Raw genomic sequence first — 13,456 nt, 5'->3', positions numbered from 1 at the left:
ACACAAGCCAGGTAGGGACAAAGAGAGGGAGACACAGAACTTGAAGACAACTGTGAGCTGTCCGCACAGAGCTCGACGCAGGGCTTGAACTCACAAACTGCAAGAGCCAAAGTTGGACGTTTAACTGACTAAGCCACCCAGGCACCCCTGAAAAATTGATTCTAAGTATAGAATGGGTTTGGGACATCTTAGGCTTATGAAAATTTCACTTTCAAGATGATAAGAACCATTGGAAATGATGCTAAGGGTGGCCCATCCACTAAAGGCAAAAAGAAGTAAAATGCTCTCTTTAAATGGGTTTCATTTTCTCTGTCAATCACCTTGAGGTCCCTCAGTATGGAGTATTCCCTAGCTGGAGAGAGAGTAGAAGGGAATTCACGCTGTTCAAATCTCAATATCCCCACTGCCACCTCAATGGGATCATTCTGCAGAATCCCAAACCACAAGGGAATACTAACAGTTACTTTCAGACCTCAGGACTGCTGTGTTTGGGGTTATCCCAGACAGCTGACTGCATTGCATTTCCCCCCACTGCTTGATGGCCCACCAACAACACGAAAAAAGAAGCACTCAAAAAAAGAGCAAAACTCTTCCTTTTTAAACTCCTTTGAAAACAAACTGCTTTGCGGGTTACTTTGGGCCCTGCAGGAGGTTAGGGGCACAGAGAGAATTGCTACATGTCTTGAGTCCTTATAAAGCTGAGGTCGTTCAGTAGAGTTTCCAAGGGCACATATGCACTAATTACATGCTTGGCTTTCATCTGACCTGAACGAACGGGATGTAAATTAGTTGCTCTGGCAGAGAGGTTGGCATGATGGAGGTGATGCTGGCATGTGACACATGAAAGGAATAAGTAAACACAAGTAGGCAGGTCTCCTCCTTGCTTTTCCTTCCCTGTTCCAGCAGGTTAGAAGTTCCTTCTGCTAAGAGATTTCAAACTGTTTGGAACACCATTTTTGGGACAGAGAGACATGAATGTAATGCCCTCTGTACCCATTTAACAAGCTGTCAGTAGCCCCATTTGCCAAAAGGGACTGATGATTTTCCTCACTGTAACATATGGGAACTGCTTGCAATGTTGCATGATAAAAACAAATATGATATAGCCAAGTGAGATGAAGGTTAGAAAGAACCCACTAAAGTTCCTAGCTTATTGGTTATACACACTCAGTAAAAATCACTAGAATTCACTTATGCTAGAGCTGTTATTTCTCCATTCAACAGATGAGAAAACTGACTCACGTAAAGGTTAAGCAACTTACCCGAAGCGCTTGGTTGACATATGCAAAGCCAGGGTCAAACCCAAATGGTCTGGCTCCAGAATACACAAGGAAACCATTCTGTTAATAAGTATTTTTTACACTGTAGAATTAGGATAACAACCCCCGGTGGGAAGGTCTGTGTGAGAACTAATGGGGTTGTAAGTATGAAATCATCTTGTAGGGAGTTTAAAGTGAGAGTCTCCTCTTCATGACAATCATCAAAGCCTTCATAATGTCCTCTAAATTCAGGAGAACCATGACAAAGCTAAGGGAATCCCAGCTGCTCAGTGCTACTGCCAAAGAACAGAAAAACTTTTAGGAAGTTATTTAGACTGTCTGAGCCTGAATCCTGATCTATAAAATGGGCATATGTGATGATCACAGCTTCATTTATAGTGAAGAAGGCTGGATACAATCTATATATGTACTGTGTGTATTAAATAAGGAAATGACCTTTATGAACGCTATGAAATTTGTGACTGACGTTTTTTTGGCTTTAAAATGGGATGAGGACTGAGAATTGCCAAATTTCACTCGCAATCAGGCTTCATTGCTTTTTTGTTGTGGCATGAAAGGAAGAGGGAAAGGAAGCCAGACTAAAATGAGTCCATTATAAGCCAGGTATACTATTATATGGTTCATTTAAACTACCCCAATATTTAAGGAAAGTATCAATATCATTTTAATGTGTAAGGTACTGAGGGGGAAAAGATTGTAATTTGCATCCAACTATGTGGTTAGGAAGCTGAGGAGTTGCTCTGTAGGATCCTACCTAAACCCCCAGGTAACTGCCTTCTTCAAAACTGCCTTGTCACAAACATTTCATTCCCCCTTATTTCAAAAGCTATCTGGTTAAACATAGATTCCACTTTCAAACCTCAAAAGGACACATACACATATGTAGAAATGTCCTTGTAATTTCCAAGCACACTCTGCCTAACCTACAATGCATTAATGCTAGTAAATATAAAGAAACACAAAACCCCAGCCTTGTGGAGGTTTCCAGCTGCAAGACTTCCAATTAAATATTTCTCCCTTTCTTTACTCACGTAACATTTCCAGCATAGATAGCAATTTTACTGCGACATCTTTAATACCATTAATGATTTGATCTTTCTGCAAAGAGCTTAAAAGCCCATAGAAGACAGAGAAAGACTCGAGGTAGGTAGGTGGAAGGTTACACAGCAGGAGTATCTAGTGATGTGAACATAATAAAGAGAGTGCCCCAGAATTAAAGGAACCAGATGAGGGGCATTTACAAAGTAACACTTGAACACAAACCAACTGCTGATTTTTTTTTAAATAAGAACTTTGGAATGAGAAAGTAGATTTCCAGTATCTCTTTGGTTTTATTTTCACAGGCAAAATCAAATGGAGAGTTGAGGCAATCAGTACTGGGAACGGTGCCCCATACAGAGTAGATGACTAATAAATTTGTCAAATGAGTGATTCGGGCAAACAAAAAATCCTGCTGTCCTAAGAATGGAGTGCAAAGAATGGATGCATTCCTGCATGAATAGCGATCATTATTTGAATAATTATCTAAACATTCAGATCATCCTGGTGTTGATAGATGTGCTTTACGTTGGCTTTGAGGAATCAGATTCACAGACACAGAAATATCCCAATGTGAATAAGACTTCTTTGCTTCAGTGATGCGTAAGCAAAGGCTGTCATCTTCATGTTCATTGCCCCAAGTTAGATAATCTGGGAGGATGAGAACATTCATCTTTCATTCCGCAAACATTAAAGCTTTACTACAGCCTCAGTGTTAGAATATTCAGATACGAAGTCATTTAAGACATAACCCCTTCCCTCAAAGGAATTTACCATTTGACTCCACTGAACACAGTAGAAATTAATGAAGCTAGCTTCTTTCTCAGGTGAGAGAGCAACTTCTGCTTTTGGTTTAGAGCAACTGATTCAAAAAGCCAAAAATCATCCTCTAAGGGAAATGTGTGCGGAGCAAGGGAGACAGACTCATCATCTCCGCCGAGGGAAGAGAAAACACAGGGAAGGTAAGTAATAGAAACAACACAGCAATAGTAATAATGATAGACCTCTTTATATGTGTCTGGTCCCTGGTAAGCACTTCATACACCTTATGTAATGTCATCCTCACTATTAGAATGTAAAGTTAGTTATATTATTACCACATTATATATAAGGAAACAAATTTCAGGGTTGTAAAAATTCTGATAGAAACTATGTAAAAAATGTAAGTTCCCTTCTTTATCTCTTTCACTTGATCTTATACTCTGATTCACATCACTCCAGCGAACCCCCAGCCACAATGACATCCTTCCTTTTGAGCTCATTGAACTTATCACAGGCATGCCCGCCTGAGGGTCATTGAATTTACTATCCCCTCTCTGGACACATTGTCCTCTCCCCCTTCCTGACTCAGCTATCTAAGTGATTGACTCCCTCATCATCTGCCTCAACTCGCTCAAATGTTGCCTTCACTGAGCATGCTCTTCTCTGCTGAGCTCCTCAGTTCCCCAGACCTGCGTTGTTTTCTTCCATAGCATTTTTTCACCTTCTGTAATACCTCATTGGCCAAGCCCTTGCACCCGGTTCTACTCTCCAAACTAAGCTGGATAAGGGTTGCCCTTGTTTTGTGTTTTTTTTCCCCAGATAGACTCTTTTTAGACGCTAGACAAAACAAGTCCTTTGTTTTCAAGTTCTGTTTCCAATTCAAAACTGTGTATTGACCACGTATCACCAAAACAGAAGCCACTCTCAGTATTTAAAACAGGAAATTTAACACAAGGCAATGGTGACAGAGATGATGGGAGACAACTTAAATATTGGCAACAGGAGAAAGTTATTGCAACCAAGAAGCTGAGAGACAAAGGGAAGATGCAGAATTACTGGAACTCAGTGTCTAGTGTTTCCCAGAAAAGTTAGAAATGCAAAAGGAGCCATAGGAAGGGATGGAAGACTGAAGCCACTGAGGAGGTTCAGCTGTTGCTAGAAATGCCACCTTGAGCTAGCGAAGAGAGATGAATAACTTGGAGTTCTTTTCTCCAACCCTCCCGTCACCAGCTACTGACTCCCCATTTAGCTGAACCCAGCCAAATTCTGGATGACACAGGATCTGTTAGGTCAGCACCTCCTGAGGCAAAGAGCAGAGCAATTGACTGTCAGGAAATCAATGTAAATGCAAGCAGTCAGATAACTGCCCCTGTCTGACTGATGCATTAGATTTCACATGGGTTTTAAGGCCTGTTGCTATAGCCCCTCAATGTAACCTGGCTCCCTTATTACCTAACCCATGGAACAATTATAATTAAAGAAATACGTGTGATTTCTGCATTTGTCATTATGGTTGTTGTTTCACTGTATCTGCCTCTAGATTAGAAGTTCCATGAAAGCATCTGAACCTTTTTATTGCTCTATCTATAATGCCTAGACCATGGAAACACTTTCACAGAGTTCTTCACAATAAACACCTGGAAAATGGAGGAGAGTGAATCACCTGAGATTTAGCAATATCATGATTTACACACTTTATTATCACATTGCAATAATCTGTTACTGGTTTTCGTTCCATTTTAAACCTGAAAGGCAAGAATGTACAACTGATCTCAAGTTCTGAAGGTGTTATTGCTTAGTCTCCCAGCACTGTCATGTATTTGTGGGGAAGTAGGAGGAATGGACAACAGAAAAGATAACAATTCCATTCAGGCACTGTCTCTGCTGAACACCAATGGTGCGGTGGTGATCTAGTCCTGGAGGGAAGGTATCCTCAAAGATCACTTGACTCTGTGCTTTACTGGCTTTTCTAGAATTACCAATTGCAGGGTCTATCCTACCTCATGGTGGAGGAGGGTGACCGAAATAATGCCTTTTGCAGAGAAATTGCACCTATGCAGCAAGATCAAGTGGATCTCAAAACCTTTCTGTCTCTAAGATCCTTAACGCGAGCACAGCCAGAAGTTTGGGACTGAACGCAACAAAGATATGAATGAATGCATGATGGAATGAATAATATCTAGAGCCAATACCTCTGAAAAAATAATGTCCCCAATGTCCATTCATACTTTTAAAGAACCCAACTAGTGAATCTTCTAAGGACCCATGTCTTTTAAAATGCTGCTCAGACAATGTTTGATTGTCTGGTTAGAGCATGCCAAAGAGAGATGGAAATCCAAATTATGTACATGTATATACATGAGGAGATACAAACATTATATCATCTGATTCTCATTTAAAAGTATAAATGACTCCTTCCAAAGGTCCATGAATTAAATCATGGGTACCATTCACTGACTTTAGGTTTTGTCCTGTGCTCTATTTTTTACATCTATAGTATGATCTCTAATCTTTGTAATAGTCCAACAGGTTGTGTGTTATTATTCCATCATTCAATTAAGAGAACAAAGACTCAAGGTAGTAGAATATCTTGTCTAAGTCCACAGAGCTAATAAACAAAGATGTAATTAGAAAATAACTGCATAGGTTATTTTTCAATGATTCATTATGAAAAATATTTAAAGTTTATAAAATAAATCATCTTATTGCTCTCTGCATACCCATATCTTAAATTTCAATAATTGCCGCCTTATGCCCAAGCTTATTTCATTTATTTCCTTACCACTTTCCCCACTTCTATTTCTTTGAAGCAAGTCCCATGTATGATAGCATTCGTCAATAATATATATATATTTTAAATGCTTATTTAATTTTGAGAGACAGCATGTGAGCAGGGAAGGTATAGAATGGGAGGAGGACAGAGGATCCGAAGGGGGCTCTTTGCTGACAGCAGAGAGCCTGATACAGGGCTCAAACTCATGAACTGTGAGATCGTGACCTGAGCTAAAGTCAGACACTCAACTGACTGACCCACCCAAGAGCCCCCATAAATATTTTAGTATACGCTATATAGGCTGTTTTTTAATGTAACAGCTTTTTGTATACTGTATATAGATTGAACAGCTTAATATAGACTAGTTATTACTGGCAAATGTTAACTTACTTTCACTTTTAATTGTCACTGGGCAAAACTCCCATTTCAGCCTGTACAGGGATAGGCAATTATTGTTCCAAAAGTTGAGTAGGATAATTACAGATGTTCTATTGGCTTATTGGACAGAAATGAAAATTTACATTGAAAGAAATGTACATGAAAAACATATCTGTTGTATTTTTCTTTCAATGCCGTTGTCTTTAATATAAGCATTTCAGGAAAAGAGAAGAATAATCAAGGAAAAAAATACCACGATTGTGATGAACTGGAGGATTTAATTGGAGATACTGTAAGAGGAAATTTTTAAAATGTGAAAAATGTTCAACTGTAAAAACATGGTAACAAAAGCAACACAAGAATTTAAGTATCACTTCTACCTTCTATGGTGGGTATGGAGATCCTGGCAAATGCATGTTTAAAAGTAAGAATGCAGAGCAATTACCAGCAAATCCCCATATGACATCTCTTGGGAGTCTTTTGGAACCAGTTTCACTTATCCTTAGGTTTTTAATATTTTCCATCTCAAATTAAAAAATAAAGTTACTTTTTCCTAATAAATAAACTCTCATTGCTTCAGATCACTAAAAACTAATGAGCTGTTAAACGTCCACAGAAATTGTTTTTGGTCTTAAATGGCTTCTTGTAAAAGGAAAATGCTCGAACTCTTCAGAAGATTGGCTTAGATTTCACTTTTCACAAGCTTAAAAAAAAAAGACTGGATAAGCTCCTTTTTGTTATAGAAGGGCAAGTTAAACAGCAGAATCTACTTATTGAATTCTGTGAATATCAATGTTTTTTTAATATGGAAAATTTTAGGAGCTTATCCTTTACTTGGAGAGATTATGTTCCCAGAGATTCAGCGGAGGTTTCTACAGTTTTTGCAAGACATGACGCATACTGGTAGATCATCCAGGTTACCACCTAGAATTTTCCTAATTTTAGGAGCCAAATATTGTCAGCTGTCAATCTATGCACAGTGTTACTCAAAGGAACGTTTTGTAGATAGGCATTAGGGTCACAAATGACTTTGCGACTATTCATCAATCTTCAAAGAGATAGCCCATGTGGCTCTCCTATGTGAATGCTAATACAAATGTGAGCATATTCTTTTTCTTTTTCACAATTTTAAATAGATTTTTGAAATACAACATACATTTCATATAACCCACCTATTTTATAGTACAATTCAATAATTTTTAGTAAATCTACAGAGGTACACAACAGTCACCCCCATCTAATGTTAAATCAGTTCTATCACCTCAAAGTAATAGACATATGTAATGATATAGAGGCTTAAATGCCATCCCAAACTACATTTCGAAAACCAAAAACATTTTAATATTCCAGGATTGGGGGTGTTTTCAATTTATCCACTGATATCTGGTCCCATTTTCCAAATTGTATAAAGTGGCAGGTGAATGTGGGATCATCTTAAAAGAACTCCAAGTCCTGGGTGGACAGAAGGACCCAAATAGGGTAATTCTAAGAGTTCAGTTTGGGAACTTTAGAAGAAGGCACCATTTTCATCACATGAGTTCAAGTCAGAGGGGCTGCCAGTGCTAGAGTCTATGAGGAACACATGAAAAATCCCAATAAAAAAAGTACCAGCACTTTCTATCTCCCTCTCATAGGGCACCAGTAACAGATTATAGCTGTATCAGCCATGTGAAATTTTACCCTTTCCCTTGACCCATGTGTCAGTGGGCAGATCATGGAGCTGTCACAATCAGATACAGCAGATATGTGACTAGAAAAGGAATTAGAAGGACAGAGAGAGAAGAGAACTAAATACCCCACTTTGGGAAGGCTACCTTCCACTCCTGAAGCAAAACTAAGTGCAGGGGAGACAGATGTAAATCAAATGAATTGGGAAATTCTTAAATCTTTCTTGAGATATAATTGACCTGCAACAAATACTCGTTTTAAGTGCACAGGTGAAAAGTTTCACAAACGCATGCACCTATATCACTATCACATTTCCATCACCCCACAAAGTCCCTTCATCTCTCTTTACAGTCAATCCCTTGCACACACATGCCACCAGACAATAAGGGCACTTTGTGGGGCTATGAAAATATTCTACATACCAATTAGAGTTTTTTGTGTTCAGTATTATGTTGTTAGTGAATAAAGCAGGTTTCTTCTTCTTTTACAATCTTTAATTGCTTTCTCGTGCCTTATTTTTTTCTGTTTAGAGCCTGTAGCAGAATGTTGAAAACAAAAGAATACAACCTTGCTTGTTGCTGATGGTTGGGAAAAAGTATTCATATTTTTCAACATTATGTAAGGTGTTAATTCCAAGTTTTTATAAGATAGCCTTCATTAGGTTGAGGAGAATCTCCTACTCACCGTTAGCTGAGTTTTTTTTTTAATCATGAATGAGTGTTGAATTTTATCAAATTCATCTGCTGAAATGATCATGTGGTTTTCCTCCTTTATCCTATCAATCTGGCAACTGACTTTCAAAGTTAAGAGAAAAACAAAACCATATTCTTAGGAGAAATACCACTAGGTAGTGTCAGAATCATTTTTTCGTATTGCTGTATTCAAATTGCTAAAATGTTCTTAAGAATTTCCCCCCGTAGGTTAATTAAAAGATATTTGGTGCTCTGCTGCTCCTCTTTGTAAGTAGTTCATGAGACCTGATTTTTAAGATTTCAGGAATTTGGGGAGCTGGTTAATACTAGGTTGTTAGCTTGAAATCAACCATAGTTGAGGTATCGTATCTACAACACAAAAATTGGCAAATGCTACCTATCAGTGTCTTTCTCCCTGTCTCAGAAAAGCTGGTTGTAAGACATTTAACTTCATACCGCTGGGGACATTGATGTGTGAAGTGCCTGCATATGTTTGCAATAGTTTTGCCTGGTTTAAGTATCAGGATAATCTAGTCTCACAAAATGAACTGGGAAATATTTCCTCCTTTTCTATTTTATGGAAGACTTGTGTAGAATTGGCATAATATCTTCCTAAAGAGTATGGTAGAATTCACTAGTGAAGCCATCTGGGATTGTGGTTTTCTTTACAGTAAGCTTTTTAATTATTAGTATAGTTTCTTTAATTGATATAAGGCTATTCCAAATTTCTGTTCCTTCTTGAGGTGGTTTAGGCACTTTTGCATGTCAGGAAACTCGTACAATTCATCTCGGTTAAGGCAAGCATCGTTATTAAATTGTTCATATCACTGCCTCACTTCATACCTCTAATATGTAATTTGTGTTTTCTTTTACTTCCTAATTAGTCTAGTTAAAGTTTTATAAGTTTCATTGATCTTTAGCAGTAAACAATATTTCATTTTATGAATGGCTTGTATATGTTTTAATTTACTCTTTCATTGATACTTACCTTTGTTAAACTCTTTCATTTATATATTCGGACTGAACTTGCTCTTTTTCAAGTTTCATAAGGTGGAAGTTTAAGTCACTGATTTTAAGACTTTGTTTATGTCTAATACAAGTATTTAACATTTTATATTTCTCTTAAATAGCTCTTTAGCTCCATCCCACAAAATTTTAATGGGTTGTGTTTACATTCTCATTCAGTTCCAAATACAGTTTCTAATGACCCTTGTGATTTCTTCTTTGACTCATGGCACAATTTTCTTGTTAAGGTATTCTAATTTAATTATTTTGAATCAGGGAACATAACTTGTTTATTTCAACTCTTTTGCATTGGAACTTTTTATGGCCCAGAATGTAGTCTATCGTGGTGAACAGTCCCTGTACCTTAGAGGAAAACAAAAACAAAAACAAAAACAAAAAACCATATATATATATATATATATATATATATATGGTTTTCTTTGTTTATATATATATGTATACACACACACATATATGGTTTTCTTTGTATGCATATATACACACATATATATTTATATTTATATATGTATGTTTTCTATTGTTGAGTGGAATTTTCTGACAAATAATTTAAATGACAAATAATTTACATCAGTTTATAGACTAAAACCATCAGGTTCAGCTATTCTGTCACCTTACTGTTTTCTTCCTATTTGTTGTATCGATTACTTAAGAAAGGAGTGTTGAAATTGCAAAGTATTATGGAATTGTCTGTTGCTACTTTGAATTCCGTCACTTTTTGTCTTAGGTATTTTTTTCCCCCAGTGGTACAAGTAGGAAAGTTTATTAAAGTGAAAGTACTCTCTGGGGATGTGAGAGCAGGGGAGCTCAACTGACAGCTGCCTACCTCAGGGGGTGGGTCTCTGTCTGTCTTATGTATTTTTGAAAGGTATATTTGATCATCACATATTAAACCTTCTTACTGAATTGACATATTCATTACTATGAAATAGCCCTCTTTATAACTGATAATTTTCATTGTTCTAAAATTTATTTTGATTGATACTAATATGCATTCCACTTTGCTTAGTATATTAATATAGCTAATATTATTACAGCTTTCTTAAATGAAAAGTTTTCATAATATTTTTTTCCAAAATTTTCCCCTTTTTATCACTTTCCTTACCTCTCTCTTTGCATACATTCTTTTTCTCTGGTACTTACTCCTACAAATCCAAAACCAATCTTTGTGTCTTCAGTTCAGTGAGACTATTAGTCTCTCCTTGGACTTTTCTCAAGTTGGGAGCTTTCAAATGACACTGAATAGTACTTTTTAAATATTAAAATGAGATGTCTCATCATTAAGACTCACCAATAATGTTGTAGAATGTGCACCAAATTTTTTCCAAGGACAATGATCCAGGTGAGTTAAATATTCCTAGGTAAGAAAGAGTAAAATTTTTACGTAAATGAGTTATACTTGTCAAAGTTGTTCATTTGGTACAATAACAACAAGAATAGATAGCAATGCAAGGTGAGCACCATCAAAGAAATGTATAATAAAAATATTCCATTTGAAAGTAGGGGATATGTTGTATATTCTTCTTAGAACAATCTTGATTCACAGTTGGAGAGAGAAAATTTGCATGAACCAGACCATTTTAAAGAAAGAAGTGAGCTATTTACTGATGGATAAAATGCATCCTAAAATGACATGGACCAAGCTTCCTAGAGAACTCTCAAATTTTCCCCTTAATTGTTGAAATATTTGTGTTCCCAGTCAGTAGAAACACATACATGAGAAAATACTCTAAGGAAGGAAGAGGCCTCAAGACAAAAATATTTAGAAATCTTTCAAATGGTACCAATGATCTTGGGCTAAAAAAGTTAAAGATAAAATAGAAGAACTATGCAATTTAACATCACCTACTGTGTACACGATCTAATACTAGACACGGGCGATGTAAGACATAAACTTTCATTGGACAGTCTTCTCTTTAGGAATTGTCATCAATGGATTTTCTGAACCTAGCTCTGAACTGTAGCAATTTCCTAGTGGTTTTTGGCTTTTTTGGATTTTTCTGTGAGTTCACTGGGCTTCCTTTTGATTAAGATAAAGTTTTAAATCGAAATCTGGATTACTAAAACCGATGACTGATTTTTTATAGTAATTAAGTGGAAGTTTTCCTTAGAAATCACTTCATACTGCATCTGGATTCTATAAGAACCTCATCATATTCCATTCTGTTAACTCTTCCTCAGTGTGCATCCTGAAGTCTTACTCCTTAACCTTTATTTTCTCAGTTCTTTACTTTATATTCCAACTTTGAGGTTTTCAAACAGAAATTCCTTATAAAGTATACAACTATGAAATCCAAATATTCTTAAAAGATTACAGGTCTTCACTTAATTTCAAAGTTAAGGTAACTGATAGCTTTACATATACTAATGAAAACCACTGTTATTTTAAGTTTTATTATACACCTCAGGAAGAAAAACACATTTGCTCCTCAAAGACCTTCTGACTCTTGGTTTTGTAATTAGTAATTTGGGTACAATAGAAGTATTTGCTCTGACCATGGGGAAATTATTTTAAAATGCAACCAGGTAAGTAATGAAATTGGGGTGCAAACACAATTAGGAATGATTCCAGAGCCTGAATATTATCTAATAAGATATTCAGAAAAATTCTGAAATACACACCCTAAAGGAATTATACCTTAAGATAAGCTATTCAGGATTTAGAATGTTGAAAATGGAAGAACTCCCCCTAAATTTGTATTTGTTAAGCACAGCTCTATGTTGCCAGAATGTGGAGTATTTGATAGTAGGGATCTTTATATCACTGCCCAGTACCAGAAAATACTACACATCCATTGTCAACGGGGGTTGGCAAGCTTGGAAAATCAAATAACATCTTGAGAATATTTTAAAAGACTCATCAAAAAAATCCCTTTTATTTTCAAAGAAAGTATTAAAATGAAATCATGCATGACTTCAAAATGTATTCAAATTTCTCTATAGTGTATAACAATAGGGAATTTTATCAGATTACATTTTCAATAAAAAGAGTTTGAATGAGTTTGATGTGATTTCTATTTCAGTCATAAGGGTGACCTACACAGGTATCTTCTTCTTCAATCATTTTATTTCTGCTCCTTCCATCTGTATTTTAACCTGTTAATATGTGGGTGAATTTGAGGAAAAGCAAATCAGTTTGACCTTTAATGTAAAGTCATTTTTGTATGATCAAAACAGTACTATTTCCAATACTATACAGGATGTGGATTTTAAGATTCAAAAGCACGTGCCATTCTCAGCAACCTGGGAGGAATGATAATGTGACCACTGCTTGAATGATAATTTTATCTACATAACTGCCTTCCGTACTCTTGCCTTCACTATATATTAAGACTTCTGCCCAAAGATATATGTTTAGCCAAGCTGTTTTAATATAACATATTAAACTTTAAAGTGATTCAAGGACAAACACTGGACTTCAGCTCGCTGTAGGATGCCACATTTTCTTGCATCTTTCCCTCCTTTTTTTAGCAGTTATTTTACCACTAACCCAGAAAAGAAGGAATTATGCAGGAAAATTGCTATCAGCTGCTACCCCTGCTGGATTACAGAACCCAGAGCATAATAGCTTCCCCAGTGGAGCCTCTAAGGGTTTGGGCCAAGCCATTAACCACTGCAAACACCTAAGGGAAGAAATGGAATAGAGTAGAATGGCTCTCAGGCATCCCAGGAGATTTTTATGCAAACAAAATTTATTTGAAATGCAGATGTCCAGGGCCTATCCCCGGAAATTCTTATTCAGTTGATTTGGGGTAAAATCCAAGAATAGGCATTTTTAACACATGCAAATATTTATATCTGGATTACTGCCTGAATTTTAGAGTTGGCTTCTGTTTGTGTGA

At 36.5% G+C, this 13,456-nt stretch overlaps 1 protein-coding gene across 7 annotated transcripts in view; it reads left to right on the top strand.

The window, feature by feature from the left end:
• LOC121045392 (cadherin-8) overlaps positions 1-13,456 on the top strand; it is a 367,139-nt gene that overhangs the window by 334,823 nt on the left and 18,860 nt on the right. The window contains exon 1 of one of the 7 annotated variants that reach the window (XM_040498199.1): positions 3,107-3,280. The exons of the other annotated variants lie outside the window; for them this stretch is intronic. Coding sequence (XP_040354133.1) covers positions 3,124-3,280 — 157 coding nt within the window. The 5' untranslated portion in view covers positions 3,107-3,123. Of the gene's footprint in view, positions 1-3,106; positions 3,281-13,456 lie in introns of those variants that run through there. 7 annotated transcript variants of the gene reach the window in all.

Source organism: Herpailurus yagouaroundi, unplaced genomic scaffold (assembly GCF_014898765.1).
Source record: "Herpailurus yagouaroundi ecotype Mexico unplaced genomic scaffold, PumYag 190, whole genome shotgun sequence".
Lineage (NCBI taxonomy): Eukaryota > Metazoa > Chordata > Mammalia > Carnivora > Felidae > Herpailurus > Herpailurus yagouaroundi.
Note: the sequence above shows the minus strand (reverse complement) of the source record. Positions and strands in the feature narration are given on the sequence as shown.